A 27,829-nucleotide genomic window follows, 5' to 3' on the forward strand; every position below is an offset into this window, starting at 1 on the left:
TGTAAAGTGCCAGATACTAACTTCCAGGCTTCTCCGGCCTAGCTCTGTGTCACAGGTACTAAGCACTGCCGTTTATGAAACAGCCACAACCGTGGGCATGGCGGTGTGCCCACAAAACTTTACTTACAAAAAGGGGCAGCAGAACAGATCTGGCCCCCCGAGCCAGTCCCTGGTCTAACTGGTAATGAGTGGCGCGCTGGCTTCAATTTAAGGAACAATTGCTTCTTTGATTACTTACGCCTGGAACAGGCTGTGTTTGAATGAGGTACAGAAAATTCCCGAGGCAGGCCCGCAACAAATTTAGAATTCTTGGAACCAAATGCAACAGATCCAAGAGGCCTAACATACTCTGCGGGTTAGGTCACTGCGCCTAGTTGAAGCTCGGGCACAGGCCCCGGCAGAGGGCGCGCGAGCTGCGCGCACCAGCGGGTGGCCGAGGGGACTGGACACCTGAGCCGCACAAGGTCCCCGAGCGGCAGGTGTGTGGCCGGGCAGCCTCCCGCACCTGGCGGTCCACGCAGAGCCCCCGGCCCCCGCCCAGGCCCCCTTCCCTCCGAGGAATCCCCGGCGGACAGAGAGCGCACCAGGACCGGTACCGAACGACCACAGGTGGGGGGGGGGGGGAGGCGCGCACAGGTCACGGGACGAGGACAACAGGCAAGGGGAGGGGGCGGCGCCCGGGGAAGGCGCGCACTCAGGCAAGGGGAGGGGGCGGCATTCCGGGGAAGCGCAGCTGCAGTGAGGAGGTCCCAGGAGCTCCTGGCTCTCACTCTCGGATTCCTTTTCGATTATGTCTCCTTCCCTGTCAAGCTGTCACCCTTTCTTCTGGTTCTGATGTGTCACCGACTGAAAAATCAGATAATCCAGTTTCTTAGAATTTTGTCAAAAGAAGGGGTTTCCAGGTGAGGCTTGGATGCTGCTGTTCCGGGGACCTGGGGGTTTGCTTTTGGTTTCTTCCCTTGTTTTGCCACCAACGCCAAGTGCACTTTGCAAAAATAAATCCCATGTAGGTCTTAAAAGGTAAAAACCTATTCCAGTGTGCCTCCGGGAGCATACACACGGAAACAAAACACCAAGGGCTCTGGCCATCTTTGTCCTGAGTAGAGTCTAACCTCAAGAGAGGCCCATGAGGAACCTATATGTACAGACTGATCCTTTTAGATGCTGTTGGTACTCAAACAAGACAAAACTAAGGATTATAGACTTAAAACGAGATTAGTTTTTATTTAGAAAGGAAAAGCCTGTGAGTTAAAGAAAATGAACCATCTAATGAAATTCACAGACCTCATTAGTGGTATCTTACCAGGAAGTGATATGAATTCTTCTCAGAGAAACAGAGCAGAGTTTTGTGTGACTCATTTCCAGATTCCTGTGGTTTATTATCCTTATTTCTAATTTGTTGGAAGACTATCTTTACACAGATAACAAATGTTCCAGTATTCTGACACTGTAACACCCACATAGCAACAAGAATAAACTTTAATGTTAAATCCAAAATCTGTGGCTTCTGGGTTTAATAGAAACAGACATTAGTAGAAAGTTTCCTTTATCCCTAGCAGTATGTTTTAGAGAACTCGCTAACTTCTCTAACATGTTGAAAGTTGCCAGTTTACATGGATCTGTACTGCGGACACGGGTTGGTGATGCTCCTTTTAAATGAGAAAATGAAGAAAAACAGTACAGGTTAGTCTGTTTCAAATTATGTTTTTAAGTTTCGTGAATGCTAATTGATTAGAATTGGGTCAATTCATTGTGCCATGAAGGACAGACACACTTTCACGGGAAAGACACACTGAGGTAGATGAGTAAGTGAAACGTGGTCTTTTTGCACAAGCCAAGTGAGTCTAACCGTCTTGCTGTCGATGCTGCTCACATGAAAAAGGAAAAGCTGGGAACCAGCCGCCCCAGGACAGGAGAGCACCCCTAACCCCCACCCCCCACTGTCTTCCAAATCGGCCCAAGGCTAGTGTCTCTTAGCTTTGCCAGGTGGACTGGTGGGAGGCCCGGGCAGGACCAGGGCCCCGGGCATGGCCTCGGGGCACAGTGGGGTCTGGTCTGGCCCCCCCTTTGATCTCCCTGATTCAGGAGAGGCAGGTCCCTTGGGAGCAGCATCTCGTTGAAGGCGTAAAGCGAACACCAAATACCAAATCATGCTGCTCCCACCTCACACATGGGTCAGTTTACATGATGAGCAGGATCTGAGAAATGGTTCAGAGAACACATAGCTTCTTTTTGTCTTGAGAAACCTCAGACTTTAATTTCCCCTAACTTGGTAAAGAAAAACACTACTTAAGAGGACTCTTAGTTATTTCTATGATGTTTAATACTTAAGTCTTCTTAGCCCTCCAATCAGAACTCGAATTTCCGGCTGAAAATGTGCCCACTGCGTTTAAATCATACCCTCGGTGTTTAGCTACATAGTTCCTGCCTGACTCACATTCTACCAGAAAGTCACACACAGGCAGACACAGGAGCGTCAGTAGTCTCTCCCGCTGGGGTGATGGCACACTCAGCTGCCAGTGCACCAATATTCGGGAGTGAGGGGGGTATTTCCAGAGACCCCTTGCTGGTGCCACGCCGAGCCTGGCCCTGTGCAAGGAGCCTCTGGGTGCCCCAAATTGGGGGGAGTTCTGGGCTGACTGAAGGCCAGAAGCTTTCACGTTGAATATGACATTTTAATCCCCAGTTAGGAACAGGAAAGCCCTTGCTAGCTCTTCAGAGTTAGTTGAGAAAAAAAAAAAAAAAAGCAAACCCAAGTGGGTATCCTGACAACATGTCTGTAAAAAGGCAGCACCTCCCAGAATCGTGAGCCCTGCAGGCCCGGCCCCTCTCTGTGGAGGGAAGGACCAGGCCAAGCGTGGCAGCAGGGACCACAGACCTCCCGCTGCTTCTCCACACGTGTAGTGATGCTTACACACCCTGTAAGTCTGCAACCAGACCTCCATGGTTTCAGCGACTCTGCATCATGGACTTTTGCTGCTTCGAGCTGTGCCATGCCCTTAGGCCCTTACCAGCTGGAGGGGAGAAGGCCATGTGCACTGCCAGGCTCGGAACAGCAGCCCCTGCACACTCCACATGCGAGGGGACACTCTCCGTTCCAGCCAGGAAGCCTCCAGACACTCACAGTGTGGACTCCACTGCCCCCAGCCCACTGCCAAGCCTCTGCAGGCACCTCCGTGCAAACATCCGTGAGCTCCTGCCTCCAGGCCCCTGCATCACTTGAGTGGAGCATGCAGGCCACACAGGACCCAAACACTGGCTCCTTCTCCTGCCTGTTCAGCTTTAGGAGCAACTAAAACACAAATTAGCTTCTCTGGGCCTTTAACGACTGGTGTGTGTAAATATCCATTCATGGAATGTTCTCAAAATGTGACAAGAAAATCTAAAAGCAAAAGCACCTTCTGTGTGTGTGTGTGTGTGTGTGTGTGAGGCAACAGTATTTAAAAGCAAAACCCAGTGATTCCAGCATCTGGCAGACCCAGAGCTGGGACCAGAGTACCTCTTCCTGCCTCCTCTCTGGGCCACCCCACCCTCACAGGTGGTTTCTGTGCCACCCAGACACTCTCTCCCTCAGACTGCCCTGCTCCAGTGCACCCTGCCTTGGGGATGGCCTTTCCTGGATGCCTCTTCCCTCCCACAGCCTGGCCCCATCCCTGCCCTCTCGCCCTGTCCACCTGGGCCTGTGTGGCTGGGCTGCACCTGCACCCTCCCCAGGCTCCAGCCAGGCCTTCAGACCTGCCAGCTGGCCAGGCTCCTCTGAATCACTGTCCCCCTCTCCAATGTCTCCAGTGTGTGTCTGCCAGGCCACACTCAGGAGGTGGGCAAACACGGGTGGGCTCCCAGACGAGGGCAGGAGTACCTGAGTGAGAAGCTGGTCTGGCGCTAGCTGGTTGATCCACCTTGTGTATCGCTCAGTGGAGTTGGGAGGGTCTCTCCTCACCTGGCAACCTACAATCTGTGAAACAAAACAGAACTTAACAAAGTCACTGTGAGCTCGCGTGCGCACACGCCTGTCTACATGTCTCACCTGGTGTAAGCGTGCACAGCCAGCGGGGAACTGAGACCCCACACTAGATTGGGGAAAACTTCTGGGAGTAAAGGGGAGAGGGAGGGCACCCACTCAGTGCAGAGTTCCGGGGGGACCCCACACCGGACAGTTCCAGCAGCACCCGTTAAACTACTCTGGGTTAGAACCGTCACAGATAACCCTTCCCCCTTAATGCGTTCAAGTTACAATGACCTGTACACAAGGTCGGACATCCAGGTGCTTCCAGTAGCTTTTTCTTGAGCCAGAGCTGCAGCAGACATGAGAAGGTTCTGCTGCAGCTTCCTGGGCAGGAAATCCAAACGGTCCCATTTCTCCATAATGTTCGTGACTCAGCCTCCCGAAGGCAGTAACCTCCCAATAAGCAAGAGTCCAAGGGTACCAGCAGACAGGCCCTCCCCATCCCAGAAGGAATCCTGGTTGTGCAGTGCAACACCCCTCCCATAATGTACCATTTTCTTACCACTCCTTCTACCCTTGGTCCTCGAAGCCCGGCCCTGCCTCCTCTGGGGGACCACATGACTCCCTGTGCACATCCCTGCTTCTGCACCCCTGGCCCCCAGCAGCCCCGGTTCGCCCCTCCAACAGAGCTTGAAACCTAGGGACACCATCTGCACTTTTGTTTAAGTGTCTGCCTGCAGGATGTTGAAATAGGTCTATGACTGCTGTGTGAAGGGTCCAGTCCTCCAGAGTCAGAGTCAGTTGTGGGAAGAGGCTGGTCCCCACTGCAGGCATCTGAGTCTGGCACTGCAGGAGGGAGCCCCCTTCAAGGGAGGACGTTGGGCAGCACAGGGCCTGCCCCTTGCTGAGGCTCAAAGAGCTCCTGTAAGGGTGCTAATGGCTGGCCCCAGACTGCTCTCTCCACCTTATAGTGGTTGCTGAGACCCGTATCAGCCTCCTTATTAAGAAATTAGCCAAAGTTCCACCACGATATTTGAATTTCTTACATCTTGCTCTCTATAGTACTTATGCAGAGTGATTAATTTATATTAATGCAGAAGTGCTAATGAAGAGCTTTGAGAAAGTTTTTGCTTGCTTGCCATTTTTTGCTGATGGGCTTTTTAAAACTTTTTTTGAGAAAACAGTAGATTCACAGGTAGCAGCAATAATTGAGAGAGAGCCTGTGTATCTTTTACACAGTGTCTCCAACAGTAACATCTTGAAAAACCACTGCAAGTTACCACCAGCAAAGGGAACGCTTGCAGCTTCACAGCCACACCCCCTCTCTGTAAATGGCAGTGCTGATCTGTTATTCCAATGCTGTAATTCTGTCTTTCCAAGAACGTTTAATCAACAGAATCATACAGTGTGTAGCCTTTTGTGATTGGCTTATTTTCCGCTCCCTAATTTTCTGGAGACTCGTCCAGGCTGTTGTGTGCAACAACAGTTTTTCCTTGTTTGGCTGAAAAACACTGCACAGTACAGACACTACGGGACATGTGGGCTGTTACTAGCATTCTGCGACGAACATTCACGTACAGGGTTTTGTGCGAACGTGTCCTCATTTCTCTGGGGTAAATGCCCATGACTGCCAGGTTGTACGGTATTTGCATGTTTAATTTGCTAAGAAAGTGTCAAACTGTTTTCCCCAATGGCTTCACCAGCTGTGTGTGAGTGACCAAGTGCTCTCACATCCTCACCGGCCTCTGGTGTGGCTGTGGCTTCGGTTTCAGCCCTTCCAACGGGTCTGCGGTGACCCTCATCACCGTTCTAACCTTGTTTCCTGATGGCTGACCCTCTTTCTGTGGCTTATGTGCTCCCGTCCATCCTCTTTGGTAAGATGTCTCTTGTCCATTTTCTAATGGGGATAAAACACCCTTGGCCACAGATGCATGTGCTTTTCCCATACTTCCCACAGAGCCTGTCCCCTCCTTCTAGAATCATGCACTGAAGACAGGTGTGTTAGAACAGCTCCTGACTCCCCAGGGTCTGATCTGACCCAGATGTACTTCTGTGTCTATTGTATCTATTTTTTGGTCTTGTCAAGACTGGCTTTGCATCTGATTGTTGAGCAGAAAAGATTCTGGGAGAAAAAAGGGAAAATGATCCAAAGCTGTGAGGTAGAGAGGCACCTGGATGGCTCAGTGAAGCGTGTGGCTCCTGGTTTCAGCTCAGGTTCTGATCAGTTTGTGTGTTTGAGCCCCAAGTTGGGCCCCATGCTTACAGCACAGAGCCTGCTTGGGATTCTCTCTCTCCCTCTCTCCCTGCACTTCCCCCGCTCATGTTCTCCCTCTTTCTCTCTCAAAATAATAATTTAAAAAAGCTGTGAAGTAGAAATCTTGTTTCAGAGTTGTGATGGATACAGGGGCTTAACTTCCACACACAGATGCCACAGACCCACGCCCCACGCCTGCTGCGTCCTGAGCAGCTGCTAGGGGTGACAAACGGGCCAGGCGCACAGCAGCCCACTCCCAGCGCTTGTGTCCAGCCGGACGAGGCTCTTGTGGGCTCGAGGGTGCTCACGCTGCTTCCACGGTGAGCCCTTTGCCCAGATGCTGGCTTCTGATGAAGGCTAGAGCCAAGTGGGGTGGAGTCTCACATGGAGAAAGAGGGCGGGTGAGGTGACATCTGCCTTCCGTGGTGAGAGCACCTATAGATGAAGAGGAGGGTACTTCTGTGTGCCTTAACACTTTCTGAAAACAAAGTGGCCTGGCCCACAGAATAGAAACCACGGGAAACTTTTTCTTCCTGAAGACGTGTCTGTAGCATGACACCAAGCTCTTCTCCTGAGCCAACCCCCCGCCTCCAAAGCAGGAGGGCTGGCGCGAGACGTCTCCGGTGACCGAGTACAACATATGCTCAATGTTCCACGTGCCGCGAGACTCACATGCCCTGGGGCAGAGCCGCTGTGACAGGAGCCTAGCACAATGCCCTGTATGCAGGCGGTGCTCAGTAAGCACAGGCTGAATGAACCCAAGGGCGTGTGCTGGCTTTGGGGATGCACTGCCTCCTGCCACACACCTAAGAGTAGCCGCTAGAGTAAGGCTCTGGAGAGGTGTCGGCCGGTTCCTCTGAGAGCATGTGCTGCCAACCGGGCAGATGGCAGGGGATCCTGGAGTGTGAAACTTTCTGAGCTTATATGGGGGCGTCTCAGATCCAGCAGTTTGGCTGGGAAAAAAGGTCAGAAAGTAAAGAAGGTTACTGGACGCAGAATGGAGGTAGCTGTCCAACCGCTCTGCCTGCCCTTGGCCTGACTGGCGCCCACCAAGCCTGGGATCTACGTCCCTCCCCCTGAACCCGGGAGGGGGGGAGGGGGGGGCAAAGGGATACCAAGACAACACAGCCTCCAGTCTATTCTCTTAGGATCTTGTTTTTGGACGCGCTGCCAAGCAGTGAGGAAGCCACGCGGCCACCAGTAGCCGCCAAGGCCTCAGCCCCACCCCCACCCCCACCCCGCCCACAGCTGAGGCCCACCGAGAGCAAAGCCCTTTCTGAGGTCCAGACCCGCGGTGTCTGTGCGCGTGGTAACTGGAGGGCTTGCACACCACTACGTCTGGACGCTTGAATAATGGTCACCTCATCAAGCCCACGGCCAGCTGGCTGGCTGGCAAGGAACAGACGAGGACAAAATCTGGCACCTTCTGTGCAGACCCTGGTCGGTCTGAAAGGGACTTGGAGACAGGCGGCCGTGCTGTAGGCTGTGCGTCAGTGTGTGCGGCGGCGGCGTGTGCGTCAGCGGCGGAAGGCACGGGGCGGGGATGCAGTCAGTGGCGTGGGAACCGTGTTGCATCGGGACAGACTCAGCTGAGCTCGCGGTGAGCACAGCACGAGGCGCAGACCACAGACGTGTGCGAACACCTGAAACTAGTGCAACACTGAGTGTCGGTGACACCCAAGTCCAAGGAAGATAACACCCGGCAGAAGCGCCGGCTTCATCTGTCCTGCCCCCGGCCGGAGCCACCTTCCGGCCACGCGCCAGGATGACCAGCACGCAGGAAGACAAGGGGCCGTGCTGTTGTTCTCCGGAACTTTAAGAAACAGGGCTGTCGCGCTGGGCACAGGCTGCGGGTTCGCAAGACAAGTGGTGGCAGGCGTGCCAGGGGTGGCCTGTGGAGGAAGGAATGCCTGCACATATCACCGTGGCAAAGCTGGAAGAGTCTATGCCGTCACCCCGCCGGCCATGGGCTCCACTGTCACCCGAGCAGACCTGGCTTCCGGAAGTGTGTGTGGGACGCTGGTCAGAAAAGAGGGCAGATACGGGGTCCAGGGGAGACCCGGCCTGCTCCACCCAGAGAAGCTGGCTGTGGGGGACCCACTCCCTGTGACTCATGGACGACAGCTGGACGGTTAGAAAAAACCAAACTTTACTTTTAGGTCAACTTCCAATTACCTGGACCAACATTCACAACTAGGAGTCAAGCCCGTGAGGCTCACACACATGCAGAGCCCTGGCTGGGGGCCCATGGCGCCACAAACACAGGTGTGCTAGTGTCTCGAGAGCACTAAGTATCAGCCATGGCTGGGGTGTACACAGGCCACACTCACAAGACTCAGGTGTGACGGTCACATAAACGTGCAGCACGCGTGGAGGAAAGCATGCTCGGTTATGTGGTTTTTACCCCGCGAAGCCCCCAACTGTGGGACATGAGCTGCCTCCACCCCCACCTCTCAACTGTCTCCGGTCCCTGACCTCTTGGGCTTCCCGCCTGAATTCCATAGGGTCCTTGTGACCCCCCCCCCCCCCCCCACCGTCTTCTGCTGATGCTGTATAAACACCAGACCAGCACCAAGGCCTGTCCCCGGTAGGCAGCAGGCCCTTCCCCATGGGCCTCATCCAGGGCCAGCTGCAGACGCTGAGGCTCTCACACCCCATCTGCACTGCAGACCAGGGGTCCCCAGCCAGTCCTGTGCACTGTGAGGCAGAGGGTGGACTGTGGGGCCAGGCTGAGCAAACCTTCTCTCAGCCACCACGGGGCGTCCAGGGGGCACTCGCTCCCGAAGCGCTAAACCAGAATCGGGAATGGCACCTACTGTGGGCTTTGTGGGCCACACAGATGCCAACAGTGGGTCTACCGTCTCGCAACCCACGTGTCAGGGCAAACTACACCCTGTCCTGTTTGAAGTGACCGTGCTCCCTCTTCAGGTGCCCATGTGGCATGGCTCCTGGGACATGGGCTCAGGTGGCCCTCCTATGCAGTGGTATCATTCAGTGAGCTGTTACTGCAGGCTCCTGTGGGGAAAAGAGCCAGCAGAGGCCACTCTTCTAGGGTGGGCTGAGGGCGTGCTGAGCAGAGGGTACACGTGTTGGAAGGACAGAGGGACCATGGCCCCCACGGCCCCCTCACCTGGAGGACAGAGGAGCCTGCCACCCCCCACTCCCCAGCTTTCCCACAACTCTGTGTCCACCAGACAGGATGCTCACCAGCTTGCTGCTAACAGAGCAAGGCCAGGATTCACCTCTGAATCCTCCAAGCCCCCTGGAGACACAGCAATTCAGGGAGGTAGGAAGTCCCGCCACCAGCCTGCAGGGGCCCAACTGTCCCAGGCCACAGTGGAGGAGCCATCAACAGTGCTGCATCCAGAAGCTGTAGGGTGCACACACCTGTGCAAGGGGCCCCCACTTCTCCTGTGGGGCTGCCTCACCTCTTTCCACCTTCCTGAAACTACGTACCCTAACCCTAACCCTACCGCTCTCCCTCTCTGCACTCCTGCACGGGAGACCCCACAGGGAAGGCCCAGGCCAGAGACAGCGGCTCCCCTGACTCACCCCAACACCCATCCCAGAGCTGATCTCCGCTCAGCAGTGTCCAATAAGCAGGTGGGTAAATGTTATCCTGGGAGCTGCCCCATGGCACCCAACATCAGACACCCCGAAAGTTCTGCAGTAAATATGCAATGGCTCAGTTTATGGAAACTGTCACCGAGGGCCTCTGCTTCATAATTATATTGTTTTCTTGTAAATGACCTTAAAAAAATGACTAAGGACAAGTATACCCTTAGAACTCGTTTCATTTTTCCAAACAAACTACAACATAATTGACATAACCAACCAGCAACTGCAAATTAGGATTTTTGTAAGTCATGATTTTAAAACAAAACAAAAAACCCCTGGGGCACCTGGGGTCCGACTCTTGGTTTTGGCTCAGGTCATCATCTCGCAGTTTGTGGTTCAGGCCCCACATCAGGCTCCACACTGTCAGCAAGGAGACTGCTTGGGATTCTCTCTCTCTCCCTCTCTGCCCCTCCCCCAGTCGCTCTTTCAAAATAAATAAACTTAAAAAAAAAAAAAATCAGCCCACAGCAACAACTCTGTTGATTTTGCTCTGGGGCAACAAGAGTATGGCATCCCGGTCTATGCTCCACACAGGAGCAACCACTCCCGCCACTTAGCCTCTCCTTGTAGCTGGGATAGACACGCAGCAGGAGCAAGCAGCTTCTCCTGAACGTGGGAACACAACATCGAGTAAATTTATGAGGTTAACAAGGAAAACTCTAACCTAGAACTTTACAAAACCTATAAAAATGCAAACTAATGTTTTAATTAAGACAAAATGACAGTGTGCATTTTCCCCAAATTCCTTATGTGTCCCAAGACTTGGCAATCCATTTGCACCTATGCGTGAAGAACCACCCAAAACCATTCCATTAACGAAGCAAAATGTGTTTGATTTCTGCAGTATGGAGAACAAATCTCACTCTCTAAGTCATCAACACTGGTGACAAACTCTTCAGAAGTTTTAATGCAGAGCATATTTTAAACCCCTACCACGTGAGCATCACTCTAAGAGATGTGGCATCTCAGGACGGCTGCCCGCCACAGCACAAGCACCTGCCATTAGCCTCACAGGATGCTTGCTGAGGGGCGAGGGCTCAGTGCTGGGCCACCACCCCTGGGGGCTTTCAGGAGAAGCCGTAACCTGTCGACACTGTATGTCAGAGCATCTTTCTGACATCTGTTCATTTCCAGCTAGAAAGCATCAGAGATTCAAGAGTCTGTGTAAACTTTTAGCAAGCATCTCCTGGGGTCTGTGGTAGCTGATTGCTACGAAATCTATATTTGTACATAGCCGTGGTTCTAACACTTGGCCGACCCCTGTTTCCTGTCAGGATCTGGTGAATGCTGCAGAACTGTGTGCAAGCCCCACAGCACCTACGAAGGTGTGCCTCGCACACCCTGGCTTTCACGCCCTCAAACACTGCACTGTCTCCCACTTCCTTTGTGCTCTGGGGTCTGGCTCGGACGTAGGCAGCACTGGCCACAAGCAACCTCCTGTCCGTCATGGTCAGTTTTGTGCCCACTTGGGAGCCTAACCCTACAGTTCCTCAAACATCACCTGTGTGCTGCCAGGAAGGGGTTTTGCAGCCATGACTCAGACCTGCGACCAGCTGACTTCCTGGAGGACACGGCTAGTCCCATTCAAGCAGGGAGCGGTCATGAGGAAGCTGTGGGTGCTGGCTCCCTGCCTGCCTGGTTTCACCAGCCAGTGACATCACACCCCTGCCGTCAGGACCCCAGGACGCACAGTGGCCCCCAAGACACTATGCCAGCCGAGAGGTCACTTCTCAATGAAGGAGCGCAACTGGGCACTTTCAAACCTCCTATGCATCCCACCTTCCGGAAGCTTCCAGCCTGAGGAGCACTGTAGTAGCTTCTCAAGATGCAGCTGAGGGGCCATTTTTTATCTTCTTCCAGGTATATTTCAAGGACATGTTTACATTAAAAATGTGTCATTTTAAGCAATGTAAGTGCAGTTACACTTCAGGGACTGAGGATCTTCAGCATCAAGCTGAATGACAGCCCCTTGAGGGGAGCATGCGCACGTGTTTACAGGGCAGACCAGGTGCCTGCAGCCCAAGACCCTGAGTCACAGAGTCATGTGTGGGGCTGGGCAGCTGGAGACGAAAGCACAGGGTGCTGAATTTCTTTAGAAGCAGAAAGTCCGTGCACTGAATTCAAAGCTCCCAAAGAACTGCTGGAAGAGAATTTATTCATCTGGATGCACAAAAGTTGTTCAAGCTCCTTGGGAAATTTTATCTTGTGCACTTTTGAGCCTCTCACAGTCCCTCACACCGTGCAGGTTTGCTGAGGATGGCTTGCTGAGCCCTGCCCTGCCCTACACACGGCCTGGGGATGGCCTGGGGACAGCCTGAGCCCTCCGGCACCCAGAGCCTATGAGAAATGCTGAGCTCAGGCCTCACTTGATGCCCAGAATCAGATCCCTGGGGGCTCATCGTGTGCCCGTGATGCTGGAGAAGCTTCAGTGCAGGCGCCGATCCAGCACTGTGGCAGAGGGAGCAGAACCTGGAGTTGGGGGCAGGAGGGAGGCCGCCCACTGGGTAGATGGCACGGAAGCTGGTTTAAGCAGTCCTGCAGACCCTTCTGTTTGACGATTTCTAAAATCAGTGATCATCACAGTAATTCAGACATTTTCACTAAAACTTCGGCACAGACGTTTAAGCAGTGGGTGCTAGGGTCAGACGTAGGCTCTGGGATCAGCCACCAGGCTGGAGCTATACAGAGGCAAGTGCCCCTGGGTCTGTGATGCCCTTCAGGTCCACGTGGGCAGGTGACACCTCCCCTACACGGGGCTTCCGGTCAGGAAATGAGGCCCTCACCCCACGAGTACCCAGGAAGACGGTCCTGGCTCATGGAGGACAACTGGGAAGCCCTTCTGAAGTTGAGAACTGTAGTCTGAGGACTTATAGGTAGTAAGAATAACCCTGTAAGCTGCTGACACAGTGTGTGCTTCTACACACGGCGTCAGGAATACTCATGAAAATAAAACCAAACCGAGAAGCCCTGTGTGCGCAGGAAAACAGCCTTGAGTGTCTAGAGATCTAAGAGCCACTGCTCATGCTCTGATGGGGCAGTCGTAGCCTAAAGAAGAGCCTTAATGCAAACAGCCGCGACATCACTTTCATCAAAGTGGACAACAACTCAGAGACAGATGCAGGACTCACACTCGGGGACAAACACAGGGCTCACACATGTCAGAGACAGAGGTAGGACTCACACTCAGGGACAGGCAGAGGACTCACACTTGAGAACAGACACAAGACACTCTCAGGGACAGACACCAGGTCTCACATTCAGGACAGATGCCAGGACTCACATTCAGGGACAGACGTCAGGATTCACACTCATCAGGGACAGATGCCAAGACTCATACACATCAGGGACACATGCCAGGACTCACCCGTATTAGGGACAGACATCAGGACTCACACGTAAGGACAGATGCCAGGACTCACACGCATTGGGAACAGACACAGGATGCACATGCACCAGGGACAGATGCCTAGACTTACACTTGTCGGGTGTTGGGCAGCAGCTTCCAGTTGCAATCTCACCCTCTGAGGCATCATGACGTCATCCTGAGGCAAAGAACACAGTTTAAACTCACATAACCCACAAACAAGAAAGAAACAGATAGAAAAGCCAACAGCAAAATGGGCAAGAGCCGGGAACAGGCAATGCAGATGCTACCCATGGGACCAGGAACCCTGTTAGTTGGCAGGGAGATGCTGGCAGTCCCCACGATGGCTCGCACACTGCCATGTGCAAGCACTCCAGAGGGCACTTGACCTCGTCCAGCAATCTGAGGATACACATCCCTAAGACACAGGCCCCGCACCACCACTGGGAAGGGGCATCTTGTATGCCTTTCTAGAAGTTGGACCAGCCCAACTTTCTAGAAGTTGGCCTACAGAAATACTTGTAGAACAAATGAAATGTCCGCTCAAGACTGAATTATATTTTCGATTACTTCACCAGTTACAAAACGCTCACATATACTTTTTTTTTTTTTTTTTAAATTACAATCTTGTATAGTTGAAGGCAGGGCAGCTAAAATTATCCCTGTTTTGTAGCCAACGAAAACAAGGCTTGGAAAGGCTATGTATTTCACCCAAGGTCTCATAGCAATTACATACCAGGGTTAAAATTTGAACATGGGATTAACTGAGAAACCAATATTTGCTAAAACCAAAACTGCCCAGAAATTCCTGTCTCTCAAGAACATTCTAAAGTAAGTTTCCACCACTTCCTGAACTAGAATCACCCCCAGGGTGTCTGAATAAAGTCAACCCCTGCAAGTATACAGAATACTGAAGACAGCTAACACACCCACTGACAATTAGCTTAGAAATTCCAGGAGAAACGCAAGGAGCAAAGAAGCCCCCAAACCAAGCAACATGACAGGTACCCCATGATTTCAGAGCACACACTGGCCTGTAGGTCACAGAGAAGCTCCTTGTTCTCCCGAGACCATTTTGAAAGAAGAAAAACTTGCTGATGGGATGAATGAAAAGGTCTTTATTAAACAAGAAAAGTCATGTGCTATTTTAATAAACAAGCTCAGATGTGTTTCTGCTGGTGGCCATGATCTGCACCACTTTTCGTGTCCTGCAAAAGGCCCCATTCTGGTCAAGGTCTACAGAGTTCACAGCTGGTGCCCAACACCAGGAGCTGGTTTTAACAAAAGTCAGCTGGTATTTGAGATGCAAAGAAGAGGAGCCTAAGGGGTGGATACACAGTCCTGACCCCACAGTGCACAGGAGGGAGGGCTCAGAAACCTCCACACATGTTTGCCTGAGAGTGTGCAAGGTCCCCAGACTGGCTGAAGTTCCACAATGATACCCAGTTAAGAAACAACATTCTCGGCAGCCTAGGGCAAAGGATTTTGATGTATTATAAAAATAACATTAATTCAGAATGAAATGCTGTTTCCTTTCTGACCACAATAATATTAGGTAGAAACAAGCTCATCTAGTCAAAGAATTTTGTAGTTCAAAGAAACCTGGAGCTTCAAATTAAGTAGCTTCTGAGTGAGAATGGCCCTGGGAGAGTATGGCTATGGGCTCCTGGGGATGGCCAGGGCCACGGTCAGGCAAGAGCTAGAGGCAGACAGAAGCCAAGGATGGGACGTGCTGCCTGCAAATCAAAGTTGCCACCAGCCACAAGAAGATCTCCCTCTACGGCAGAAAGCAAGGTCAATTTGTGTGTGTGTGTGTGTGTGTGTTTTTGTTAAGTGTCTTTATGCTTGGCTTTCAGACTCAAAGACAGAAGTTATGTGGTCACGTGCTCAGGAGGCTCCCCGAAGAAGGGGAGGAGACAGAGCAGACTGACTGACAGGTTGAAACCCCGCTTGCAAAGTACAGGGTCAAGGAATTATCAAATGTTAGCTACCTGTGTGTTTCTGCCAAAAATTCTGACTTATGGAGAAATTTCCTGCTCATGGTTTGCTACTTGCTCATGTGCCAGGACAGGGTCCTGACCCCAGTCAAGAGGCCTCCAGGTTCCACCCACAGAAATGACACACTAGCCTTTGGCACACAAATAATCCTGCTCTGTTCAGCTAAGAAAGCTGTGTAAAATATCTTAAAAGTCTTAATAGCAATAGAGAGTTAACGAGAAGCACTCGGGGTACTGGGTCCAAATCAGGCAGGGGTGTGAACAGGAAAACACCAGCCATTTCTGCCCCGGAGGCATCAATGAGCCTAACGAAAGTCTGAGAGGAGGGAAACGGGAGCCCAGGGCTGCTCAGTGTCAGGGAGGGAGTGGGTGCTGCTCACCCACAGCACTTGCCAGCTCAGGCCGCAGCTGCTGTCTCCCCAAGGCGACAGGGGCTCGAGGGACAATGGCCACAGGGCCCCAGGCACCCAGAGGAAGTGAGGGGGAGTCTCTAAGGGAGGACTCTCATCTGAGGCAAGGCCTCAGACTGCACAGATGCTAAAACACAGCGGCCAGCACACGAGGGTCACCAGGCAGACAAAACAACACATGGTAAGACTCTCAGAAAGCAACCACTAAGAAAATAACTCAAAGAGTTAAAAATCAGTAATTTTAAGCAGTGCACTGGAAAATATCTGTTCAATAAAATAGGTGGAAGCAGCAAGGACAGAAGACGTGAACAAAAGAGCCGTGAGGCCGAAAGTAAACGGGGAACGCATGAGCACACACAGCCAAATAAACAACAAATGTGAAAAAACTCAATTCTTTAACCAAAACTAAACACTGTCAGATTGGATTAAAACACACACACACACACACACACACACACACACACACACACACACACACAGAAAGAAGATCTACTGACGTGCTATTTGCAAGACACAGACATCAGGTTCCGACACAGAGCGACTAAACGTGGGAGGGCGGAAGATCCCACGCAAACTGAAGCCAGAGAGACGGACAGACCTTCGGCAACAGGATGCCTGGAGACGGGGAGGAGGCTACACGCGGACAGAGGGCCGCCATCAAAAAGAAGTAAAGGTCGTAAATGCACTTGTGTGCTGGCCACAGAGGAAGAGGAAATAAAAAGCACAGACCTGAAGAAAGAAAGGGACAACTCAACAGCAAAAGCTGGAAATTCAGACACTCACTGTGGGCACCGGACAGGACGGCTGGACAGGCCAGGCCACCCGCAGAGAGAAGGGAGGCAGTGCCATCAACCAGCACTCAACCCACCAGCGCAGGCTCGTCTACGCAGCAGGGACCACAAATGTGAAAGCATTAAGATCATATGAAACCTGTTCTCTGACCACAGTGAAGTTAAGTCAGAAACCAAAAACAGGAGGGTATTTGGGAAATCTACCACCAATGTGTGGAAATGAACAATTTACTTCTAAACAGCCAACAGTTGCAGAAGAAATCACAATTAGAAAATATTCTGAGCTGAATGAAAACATGATATAGCAATACGGCAAAAGCCGCACCTGTACCAACAAAGACTGATTTCTTAAGAAACAACAATAAAAAAGAGAAAACTAAACCAAAAGTAAGAAAAAAATAATAAAGACCAGAGCAGAAACAGAAAGAGACAGAGAAAAGAAAAGCAACAGAAACAATCAATTCAAACAATGATTGGTTCTTTGAAAACATCAAATTTAACAAACTTTTAGCTAAATTGGAGACCAACAAACTTTTTCTATAAAGGGCCAGAGAGTAAATATTTTGGTCTTTGTGGCCATATGTGGTTTCTGCCAATATTCTTGGTTTTTTGTTGTTGTTTGTTATTTTGTTTTTATAACATTTTAAAAATAAAGACCATTTTTAGCTCAGAGACCATAAAAAACAGGCTGCCAGGGGTTTTGTCCTGTGAGCTGTCATCTGCTGACTCCTGAGCGAGACAGACCAAGAAAAAGAGAAGACGCAAGTAAGTAAATTTAGGAATGAAAAGGAAGACAGCAAGGCTGGCCTCAGAGAAGTTAAGAGAACTACAGGAGAGTCCAACCAACTGCTCACCAACAAAGCAGACAATTAGATGAAACGGATAATTCCCAGAAAGATATGGGTTTCTGAAACTGAAGAAGAAAAATAAAATCTGAAGAGATCTATAAAAAGTAAAAAAAAAAAAAATATTGGGCTAGTAATTAAAAATCTCTCCCCACAAAAAATTAAAAATCTCATGGGGCGCCTGGGTGGCTCAGTCGGTTAAGCATCCGACTTCGGCTCAGGTCATGGTCTCGCGGTCCGTGAGTTTGAGCCCCACGTTGGGCTCTGTGCTGACAGCTCAGAGCCTGGAGCCTGTTTCGGATTCTGTGTCTCCCTCTCTCTCTGACCCTCCCCCGTTCATGCTGTCTCTCCCTGTCTCAAAAATAAATAAGCGTTAAAAAAAAAAAAAAGAAATAAATAAAAATCTCTCCCCACAACTCTCCAAGTTCAGATGGCATAAGTAGTAAATTCTACCAAACATTTAAAGAAGAAACAGGGGTGCCAGACTGGCTCAGTTGGTAAAGCACATGACTCTTGATCTCGGGATTGTGAGTTCAAGTCCCATGTTGGGTGCAGAGATTCCTTAAAAATAAAATCTTAAAAAAAAAAGAAGAAACAATATGTCACCTTCACCACAAAGCCTCCAGAAGTGGTAGAGGCAGGGATACATCTTACTCACTCCAAGTGGCTAAGTACTTCCCGGTACCAATGTTAGAGACAACTTAAGAAAACTACAGAGCAATATGACGCATGAACATAGGTGAAAGAGTGCTTGACAAAATATTCGCAAACCAAATCGGCAACAAGTACAAAGGTTTATTCCAGACCAAATGGGATATCCCTGGGAATGCAAGGTTGCTTCACCATCTGAAAGTCAATTAATATCATACATTATATTGACAAAAAAAGAACAATTGCTACCTGATGACCTCAATAAATGCAGAAAAAGGATTTCACAAAATCCAGTGGCCATTCAGGATAAAAATTCTCAACAACATAGGAATAGAAAGGAACTTCTTCATCTTGATGAAAGGCATCTATGAAAGCCCTACAGTTAACGTCTGTAAGGTGGGCAACGAAAGGTCTTCCCTGAGACTGGGAATGAGGGAAAACATCTGCCCTTGTGCCCAGAGCACCGCATGAGCTTCTGGTCAGTGGGATCAGGCAATAAAGGAAAGTAAAAGGCACCCAGACTGGAAAGGAAGAGGTGAAATTGCCTCAGTTTGCAGACAGCATGAGTTTGTATTCAGAAAACCCTAAAGGATCCACAAAAAAATACTAAACTAACAAGTTCAGCAAGGTCACAGAATACAGGATCAGAACACAAAAATCAATTGTATTTCTGTTGACCACTTCCTTCACTGTGCAGAAACTTATTTTGATGAAGTCTCAAGAGTTTATTTTTGCTTTTGTTTCCCTTACCTCAGGAGACACGCCTAGAAAAATGTTGCTAGGGCTGAGGTCAAAGAGGTTGCTGCCTGTTTTCTCCTGGAGGATTTTTGTGAGTTCAGGTCTTATATTTAGGTCTTTAATCCACAAAACTAAAAGGCAACTGACTCAGAGGAGGAAGATGGCAGCAGGGTAGGAGAACCCTGGGCACACCTCATCCCATGGACATAACTAGACCAAAATCACCCCAAATACCCCAGAAATCAACCTGAAGACTCGCACAACCAAAGAGAGAAGAGGCCACATCAGAGAAGGTTTACTGTGGGGAAATAAAGGCAGTCTATGGAATAAGAGAAGATATTTGCAAATGACACATCTGATAAAGGGTTAGTATGCAAAATCTATAAAGAACTTATCAAACTCAACACCCCCCATAATTAAAAATGGGCAGAAGACTGAATAGACCCTTTTCCAAGGAAGATGTCTAGATGGCAAACAGACACATGAAAAAAGATGGTCAACATCACTCATCATCAGAGAAATATAAATCCAAACCACACTGAGATACCACTCACACCTGTCAGAATGGCTACACAAGGCCATTCTGACACTAATGTCAGAATTAACAACACAAGGAACAACAGGTGTTGGTGAGGATGTGGAGAAAGGGGAATCCTCTTACACTGTTGGTGGGAATGCAAACTGGTATAGCCACTGAGGAAAATAGTATGGAGATTCCTCAAAAAGTTAAAAATAGAACTACCCTATGATCCAGCAATTGCACTACTGAAAATTTACCTAAAGAGTGCAAAAACACTATCAAAGGGATACATGCATCCTGATGTTTATATCAGCATTATTTACAATAGCCAAATTACAGAAGTAGCCCACGTGTCCATCATCTGATGAATGGATAAAGGTGTAAGACCTATATATATTACGCAATATTACTTTGCTATAAAAAGGAATGAAATCTTTCAATTTGCAAGGACATGGATGGAGCTTGAGTATAGTATGCTAAGCAAAATAAGTCAGTTAGAGAAAGACACATAGCAGATGGTTTCATTCATATGTGGAATTTAAGAAACAAATGAGAAAGGCAAAAAAAACAAAAAAAAATAACAACAACAACAAAAAAAACAAGAGGAGAGAGAGAGAGAGAGAGAGAAACAAACCAAGAAACAGACTCTTCACTATAGAGAACACACTAATGGTCACCAGAAGGGAGGGGAGGCAGTGAAGTAGGTGATGGGGATTAAGGGGCACACTTGCTGTGATGATACAACATAAAACGATAAAAAATAAATACAATTTACAGTTCAAAAATTCAATTGTATTTCTATACACTAGCATCAAATAATCTGAAATAAAATAATACATTCATAATCGCATCAAAGAATAAAACCATTAGACATACATTTAACAAAAGAAGTGCCAAGGCTTGTACAGTGGAAATCAGAAAACATTGCTGAAACAAGTGAATGATCTAAATGAACAGAAGAGACATCATGCATTAGTGGATCAGAAGACTCAATATTACAAAACAGTTCTCCCCAAACTGACCTATGGATTCACTACAATACATACCAAAACCTCTACTTGTGTCTTTATGGAAATTGGCAGGCTGATCCTGAAATTCCCATGGAGAAGTAAAGGCCCAGAATGGCGATGGCAGTCTTGACAAAAGAAGAAACACGATGGAGATCTTATGCTTTCTGATTCAAAACTCACAGCCACAGAGCTACCACCTGGCCCGGGGATGTGTGCAGACCCACACAGGCAGAGCCACAAGCAGAGGAATGGCCCAGGCAAGGCAAAGGCTGGGGCCTCAGTACTGGAAGGGAAAAATGAACATCAATCCCCACCACACACAAAAGGAATTCAAAGTAGACCACAGACCTAAACGTGAGAGCTAAAACTGGAAACTCAGAAAAATCTTGGTGACCCTGAGTTAAGCAAAGAATCCTTACATCTGACAACAAAGCACAAGTGATAGAAAGAAAACTCTGATCAACAGGCTTCATCAAAATTTCAAATTTGTGTGCAGAATAACCAGAAGGTGAAAAGACTTGGAGGAAATATCTGCGCTGATGCTGGGGGTCTTCCAGCCCAAGGGGCAGGCCCTGAGGGGTTGTTGGGGGATATAGTCCAGATGGAGGCACAGTGACAGGAGCCCTTCCTCTGCCTGGGGCATCTACTCTTTCTTCAGCTTTGGAAGAGAACATCCCTAGCTTTATTAAGGACAAGTATGACAACAATCTACAGCAAACAACATACTTAACAGTGAAAGGGTTCAGTGCACTCTCTGAGATTGCAAAGGAGACGAAAACGCCATTGTCATGACTTCTAGTTAACAATTTATTAGACTAACAGTTGTAAACATTTATGCTCCAAACGGGAAGCACCCAAATATATAAGTCAATTAATCACAAACACAAAGAAACTCATTGACAACAATACCATAACAGTAGGGGACTTCAACACCCCACTTACAGCAACGGACAGATCATCTAAACAGAAAATCAACAAGGAAACAATGGCTTTGAATGACAACTGGACTGGATGGACTTAACAGATACATATAGAACACTTCATTCTCAAGCAGCAGAGTACACATTCTTCTCGAGTGCACATGGAACATTCTCCATAACAGATCACAAACTGGGACATAAATCAGCCCTCAACAAGTAAAAAAAGATCAAGATCTTGCTATGCATATTTTCAGACCACAACGCTATGAAACTTTTCGAAAGCAACCACAAGAAAAAATTTAGAAAGGTAACAAATACTTGGAGACTAAGAACATCCTACTAAAGAATGAATGGGCTAACCAAGAAGTTAAAGAGGAAATTAAAAACTACATGGAAGCCAATGAAAATGATAACACCACAACCCAAAACCTCTGGGATGCAGCAAAGGCAGTCATAAGAGGGAAGTATACAGCAATCCAGGCCTTCCTAAAGAAGGAAGAAAGGTCTCAGATGCACAATCTAACCTTACACCTTAAAGAGCTGGAAAAAGAACAGCAAATAAAACCCCAAACCAGCAGAAGACAGGAAATAATAAATATTAGAGCAGAAATCAATGGTATTGAAACAACAACAACAAAAAAAACCCAGTAGAACAGATCAATGAAACCAGGAGCTGATTCTTTGAAAGAATTAACAAAATTGATAAACCACTAGCCAGTTCTAACAAAAAGGAAAAGGAAAGGACCCAAATAAATAAAATCAAGAATGAAAGAGGAGAGATCAAAATGAACACAGCAGAAATAAACACAATAAGAGAATATTATGAGCAATTAATATGCCAATAAAATGGGCAATATGGAAAAAAAGGACAAATTCCTAGAAACATATAAACTACCGAAACTGAAACAGGAAGAAATAGAAAATTTGAACAGACCCATAACCAGTAAAGAAATTGAATCACTAATCAAAAATCTCCCAACAAACAAGAGTCCAGGGCCAGATGGCTTTCCAGGAGAATTCTACCAAACATTTAAAGAAGAGTTAACACCTATTCTCTTGAAGCTGTTCCAAAAAATAGAAATGGAAAGAAAACTTCCAAACTCATTCTATGAAGTCAGCATTACCTTGATTCCAAAAGCAGACAAAGACCCCACTAAAAAGGAGAACTATAGACCAATTTCCCTGATGAACATGGATGCAAAAATCCTCAACAATATACTAGCCAACTGGATCCAACAATACATTAAAAGAATTATTCACCAAACCAAGTGAAATTATACCTGGGATGCAGGACTGGTTCAATATCCACAAAACAATCAATGTGACTTATCACATCAATAAAATAAAGGACAAGAACCACATGATCCTCTCAATAGATGCAGAGAAAACATTTGACAAAATACAGCATCTTTTCTTGATAAAAATACTCATGAAAGTAGGGATAGAAGGATCATACCGCGAGATCATAAAAGCCATATATGAAAGACCCAATGCTAATATCATCCCCAATGGGGAAAAACTGAGAGCTTTCCCCCTAAGGTCAGGAACAAGACAGGGATGTCCACTCTTGCCACTGTTAATCAACAACAGTATTGGAAGTCTTAGCCTCAGCAATCAGACAACACAAAGAAATAAAAGGCATCCAAATCGGCCAGGAGGAGGTCAAACTTTCACTCTTTGCAGACGACATGATACTCTACATGGAAAACCCAAAAGATTCCACCAAAAGACCACTAGAACTGATCCATGAATTCAGTAAAGTTGCAGGATATAAAATCAATGCACAAAAACCAGTTGCATTCCTTTACGTCAATTAAGCAGCAGAAAGAGAAATCAAGGAATCGATCCCATTTACAATTGCACCAAAAACCATAAAATACCTAGGAATAAACCTAACCGAAGAGGTGAAAAATCTATACACTGAAAACTATAGAAAGCTTATGAAAGAAATTGAAGAAGACACAAAAAAATGGAAAATTATTCCATGCTCATGGATAGGAAGAACAAATATTGTTAAAATGTCAATACTCCCCAAAGCAATCTACATGTTCAATGCAATCCCTATCAAAATAATACCAGCATTCTTCACAGAGCTAGAACAAACAATCCCACACCACAATGTGTATGGAACCAGAAAAGACACTGAATAGCCAAAGCAATCCTGAAAAAGAAAACCAAAGCTGGAGGCATCACAATCCCGGACTTCAAGATATATTACAAAGCTGTAATCATCAAGACAGCATGGTACTGGCACAAAAACAGACACTCAGATCAATGGAACAGAATAGACCAGAAATGGACCCACAAACGTATGGCCAACTAATCTTTGACAAAGCAGGAAAGAATATCCAATGGAATAAAGATAATCTCTTCAGCAAGTGGTGCTGGGAAAACTGGACAGCGACATGCAGAAGAATGAACCCGGACTACTTTCTTACACCATACGCAAAAATAAACTCAAAAGGGGTGAAAGACCTAAATGTAAGACAGGAAGCCATCAAAATCCTAGAGAAGAAAGCAGGCAAAAACCTCTTTGATCTCGGCCGCAGCAATTTCTTGCTCAACATGTCTCTGGAGACAAGGCAAACAAAAGCAAAAATGTGCTATTGGGACCTCATCAAAATAAAAAGCTTCTGCACAGCGAAGGAAACAATCAGCAAAACTAAAAGGCAACCAACAGGATGGGAGAAGATATTTGCAAATGACATTATCAGATAAAGGGTTAGTATCCAAAATCTATAAAGAACTTTATCACAAACCCAACACCCAAAAAACAAATATTCCAGGGAAGAAATGGGAAAAAGACAGGAATAGACACTTCTCCAAAGAAGACATCCAGATGGTTAACAGACACATGAAAAAATGCTCAACATCACTCATCATCAGGGAAATACAAATTAAAACCACAATGAGATACCACCTCACACCTGTCAGAATGGCTAAAATTAACAACTCAGGCAACAACAGATGTTGGTGAGGATGCGGAGAAAGAGGATCTCTTTTGCACTGCTGGTGGGATTGCAAACTGGTGCAGCCACTCTGGAAAACAGTATGGAGGTTCCTCAAAAAATTAAAAATAGAACTACCCTATAACTCAGCAATTGCACTAGTAGGTATTTATCCAAGGGATTCAGGTGTGCTGTTTTGAAGGGGCACATGCACCCCAATGTTTATAGTAGTGCTATCGACAATAACCAAAGTATAGAAAAAGCCCAAATGTCCAACGATGGAGGAATGGATAAAGAAGATGTGGTATACACACACACACACACACACAACACACACACACACACACACACACACACACACACACAATGGAGTATTACTTGGGAATCAAAAAGAATGAAATCTTGCCATTTGCAACTATGTGGATGGAACTAGAGGGTATTATGCTAAGAGAAATTAGTATGTGAGAGAAAGGCAAGTATCATATGACTTCACTCATGTGAGGAATTTAATATACAAAACAGATGAACATAAGGGAAGGGAAGCAAAAATAATATAAAAACAGGGAGGGGGACAAAACATAAGAAACTCTTAAATATAGAGACCAGAGGATTGCTGGAGGGGTTGTGGGAGGGGGGATGGGCTAAATGGGGAAGGTATATTAAGGAAGACACTTGTTGGGATGAGCACTGGGTGTTACACGTAAGGGATGAATCACTGGAATCTACTCCTGAAATCATTGTTGCACCATATGGTAACTAACTTGGATGTAAATTAAAAATTTACTAGAGACTCAAGTTAAGAAAAATAAATAAGGGGCGCCTGGGTGGCTCAGTCGGTTAAGTATCTGACTTCGGCTCAGGTCATGATCTCACAGTCCGTGAGTTTGAGCCCCGTGTTGGGCTCTGTGCTGGCAGCTCGGAGCCTGGAGCCTGCTTCAGATTCTGTGTCTCCCTCTCTCTCTGCCCCTCCCCCGCTCACACTCTGTCTCTCAAAAATGAATAAACGTTAAAAAAAATTTTTTTTTTAAAGAAAAGAAAGAAAAATAAATAAAAGGCACAAAGCTTAGAGGGGCACCTGGGTGGCTCACTCGGTTGAGTGACTCTTGATTTCGGCTCAGGTCATGGTCCCAGGGTCATGGGACTGAGCCCTGCATCAGGCTCTGCAGTGAGCGTGGAACCTGCTTGGGATTCTCTCACTCTTCCGCTGCTCCTCTCCCCCTCTAGCACTCTGTCTTAAAAAGAAAAAAGTAAGGGGCGCCTGGGTGGCTCAGTCAGTTAAGCGTCCGACTTCGGCTCAGGTCACGATCTCATGGTTTGTGAGTTTGAGCTCTGCATTGGGCCCTGTGCTGACAGCTCAGAGCTTAGAGCTTGCTTCAGATTCTGTGTCTTCCTCTCTCTCTGCCCCTCCTCTGCTCATGCTCTGTCTCTCTTTCTCTCAAAAATGAATAAACATTAATAAAATTAAAAATAAAATAAAATAAAAAGCACAAGGCTTAGAAAGAGGAAAAATGTATACATAAACAACCCAAATAATCAACAGAGAAACATTGGAATTAAAAGTAAATTTAGCAAGGTTTCGGAGTACAAGATTGATAAGCAAAATTAAATTACTTTATATATATAAAAATTAATTTCTCTAGATCTACAAAATGCTCTAAATGATGCCACTTACAATATCAGAAAACATCAAATTATTCTCCTATATTGTTGGTGAGAATGTAAGGTGGTGCAGCTCCTCTAAAAACCAGTCTGGCAATTCCTCAAAATGTTAAACATGGAGCAACACAGCACTCCTGGGTTTATACCCATGAGAACTGAACATGTCTGTCCACACAGGAACTGGTACAGGAATGTTCATGACTGCGTTATGCATAATAGACAAAAGGTGGAAACAACCCAAATGCCATCAGAAGGTAAAGGTGGTCCATGCATACAGTGGACCATGACCCTATAACAGGAAGAAATGAAGCTCTGACTCTGGTTGCAATGTGATGGAAAAGCACAGGAAGCTGGTCACAGAGACCAAACTGTGTTCATTCCACTTGTAGGAACTGTCCACAACAGGCAAGCCACAGAGATACAAAGGGAGCCAGTGGTGCCCGGTTGGGAGCTGGGGGTGGGGAGCAGGAGCTAATGGGGGTGTGTGTCCCGTGGTGATGACCGCACAACACTGTGAACACACCAAACCCACCAAACTATACACTTTAAGTGGGTGGATTTTATATGAATTATAGTTCAGTAAGCTGAAAAAAATGTTTTTAAAAAAGCAAATACCAAGCAATTAATTTAACAAAGGACTGAAGCCATGCACGGCGACTGAGGTAAGTAAAAGAATGGACATATGTTCACTGTTAGGAAACTGAAATACCATAAAGAAGTCGGTCCTCCCATAACTGATCTATGGATTCAACATAATTCCAATCAAAATCCTCACTGGAGATGCTTTGAAAATTAATAAATGACTCTAATATTTATATAAAAATGCAAAAAGATTTAGAAGAAAATAGCTAGAAGTATTGAAGTAGATGAATAAGGGGGCTTACAGAATCAAACTACACCGTGTTTGTTCTCTAAAGCTGCAATGTGGCAAAGGACAGACCAATAGCCTGACTGGACAGAACACAGAGGCCAGAAACAGGCCCTACACACGTCCACACTGGACAGCTGCTGAGCAAGGACCTTCCTTTCAATGAACAATGCTACACCCACTGGAAATCCCTACGAGAAGGAGTCATTCAGGACCTCTACCCACATGCAAACAGAAGTGATTTCTAGATCAGCTGTAAATCAGAATGGGAAAAGTAACAAATAAAATTTCTAGAGAATGATATAGAAAAATATCTTCATGAGTGAGGTAAACAAAAATTTCACAACTGGGGGAAAAAGCACTAACAATAAGGAAAAGATTGGTGAACTGGACTGCAGTAAATTAGAAACTTCTATTCATCTAAAACTCTACTAAAAGAATAAAAGATAAAGCCACACAGTGGGGGGAGCTATTTGTAATTCATAAGTTCAACAAAGGACTTGTATCCGACACATCTGAATAACTCCTATTGAAGAAAAAAGAGGCAACATCATAAAAAATGGGCAAGAGACATGAGCAGGCTGTACACGAAGAAAATATCCAAATATCTACCTGCAACCCTGTCAGCCATCAGGGAAATGAATTTAAAACCACAAACAGGTACTGCCATGTGATGACCAGATGACTCAAATGAAGAAGACAAGTCACAGGAATGGTTGGGAGGAGACAGGCCAGGTAGCACACCCTCATACCACTGGACAAGTGCCTGCTGCAGGTAAGCACAGCACTGCGGGCACGCCAGTCCCTCCCCACGTGTGTGACCAGCAGATGTACAGTGGCCGTGTACCAAAAGAGATGTACAAGCATTTCCTGGCAACATCACTCAAACACCCAAATGTCCAGCCAGCAGAAGGGTGGAGGTGGCCTCTCCATACATTGTACTATCACACAGCAATGAAAGGTAGTGAAATGCTGCTACACAAAAACCAGCATTAATCTCCAAAATGTAATGTTGGGCAAAATAAGCCAGACATAAAAGACTACATAAGGAATTACATAAAGGTCAAAATAAGACAAAACTAACTTTGGGTGTGGAGAAGAGGATGGGATTTCTGACAAGGAGCAAGAGGGGGTGTGGGACCTTGGCAATGCTCCAGCCCTGCACCTGCAGATGACTACGCAGGACGGCACAGTTTCCTATAACTCAGCGAGCTGCATACTTACGACCTGCGCCCTGAACTATGTATGTGTTGAACTTCAATAAAAATGAACAAGAGCAATTCCAAGTGG

At 47.2% G+C, this 27,829-nt stretch overlaps 1 protein-coding gene across 8 annotated transcripts in view; it reads right to left on the reverse strand.

The window, feature by feature from the left end:
- Positions 1 to 27,829, reverse strand: part of B3GNTL1 (UDP-GlcNAc:betaGal beta-1,3-N-acetylglucosaminyltransferase like 1) — a 98,398-nt gene that overhangs the window by 39,421 nt on the left and 31,148 nt on the right. For 4 of the 8 annotated variants that reach the window (XM_047094086.1, XM_047094085.1, XM_047094084.1 and 1 more), the window contains 2 exons: positions 13,295 to 13,360; positions 3,860 to 3,955 (listed from right to left, as the gene is read on the reverse strand). In XM_047094086.1, coding sequence (XP_046950042.1) covers positions 3,860 to 3,955; positions 13,295 to 13,360 — 162 coding nt within the window. Of the gene's footprint in view, positions 1 to 3,859; positions 3,956 to 7,006; positions 7,428 to 7,623; positions 7,850 to 13,294; positions 13,362 to 16,372; positions 16,399 to 27,829 lie in introns of those variants that run through there. The other 4 variants (XM_047094091.1, XM_047094089.1, XM_047094092.1 and 1 more) reach the window with 4 other exon arrangements.

This window comes from Lynx rufus, unplaced genomic scaffold (genome assembly GCF_022079265.1).
Source record: "Lynx rufus isolate CCGP_SWC_20201006 ecotype Redwood Valley unplaced genomic scaffold, mLynRuf1.p SCAF_37, whole genome shotgun sequence".
NCBI lineage: Eukaryota > Metazoa > Chordata > Mammalia > Carnivora > Felidae > Lynx > Lynx rufus.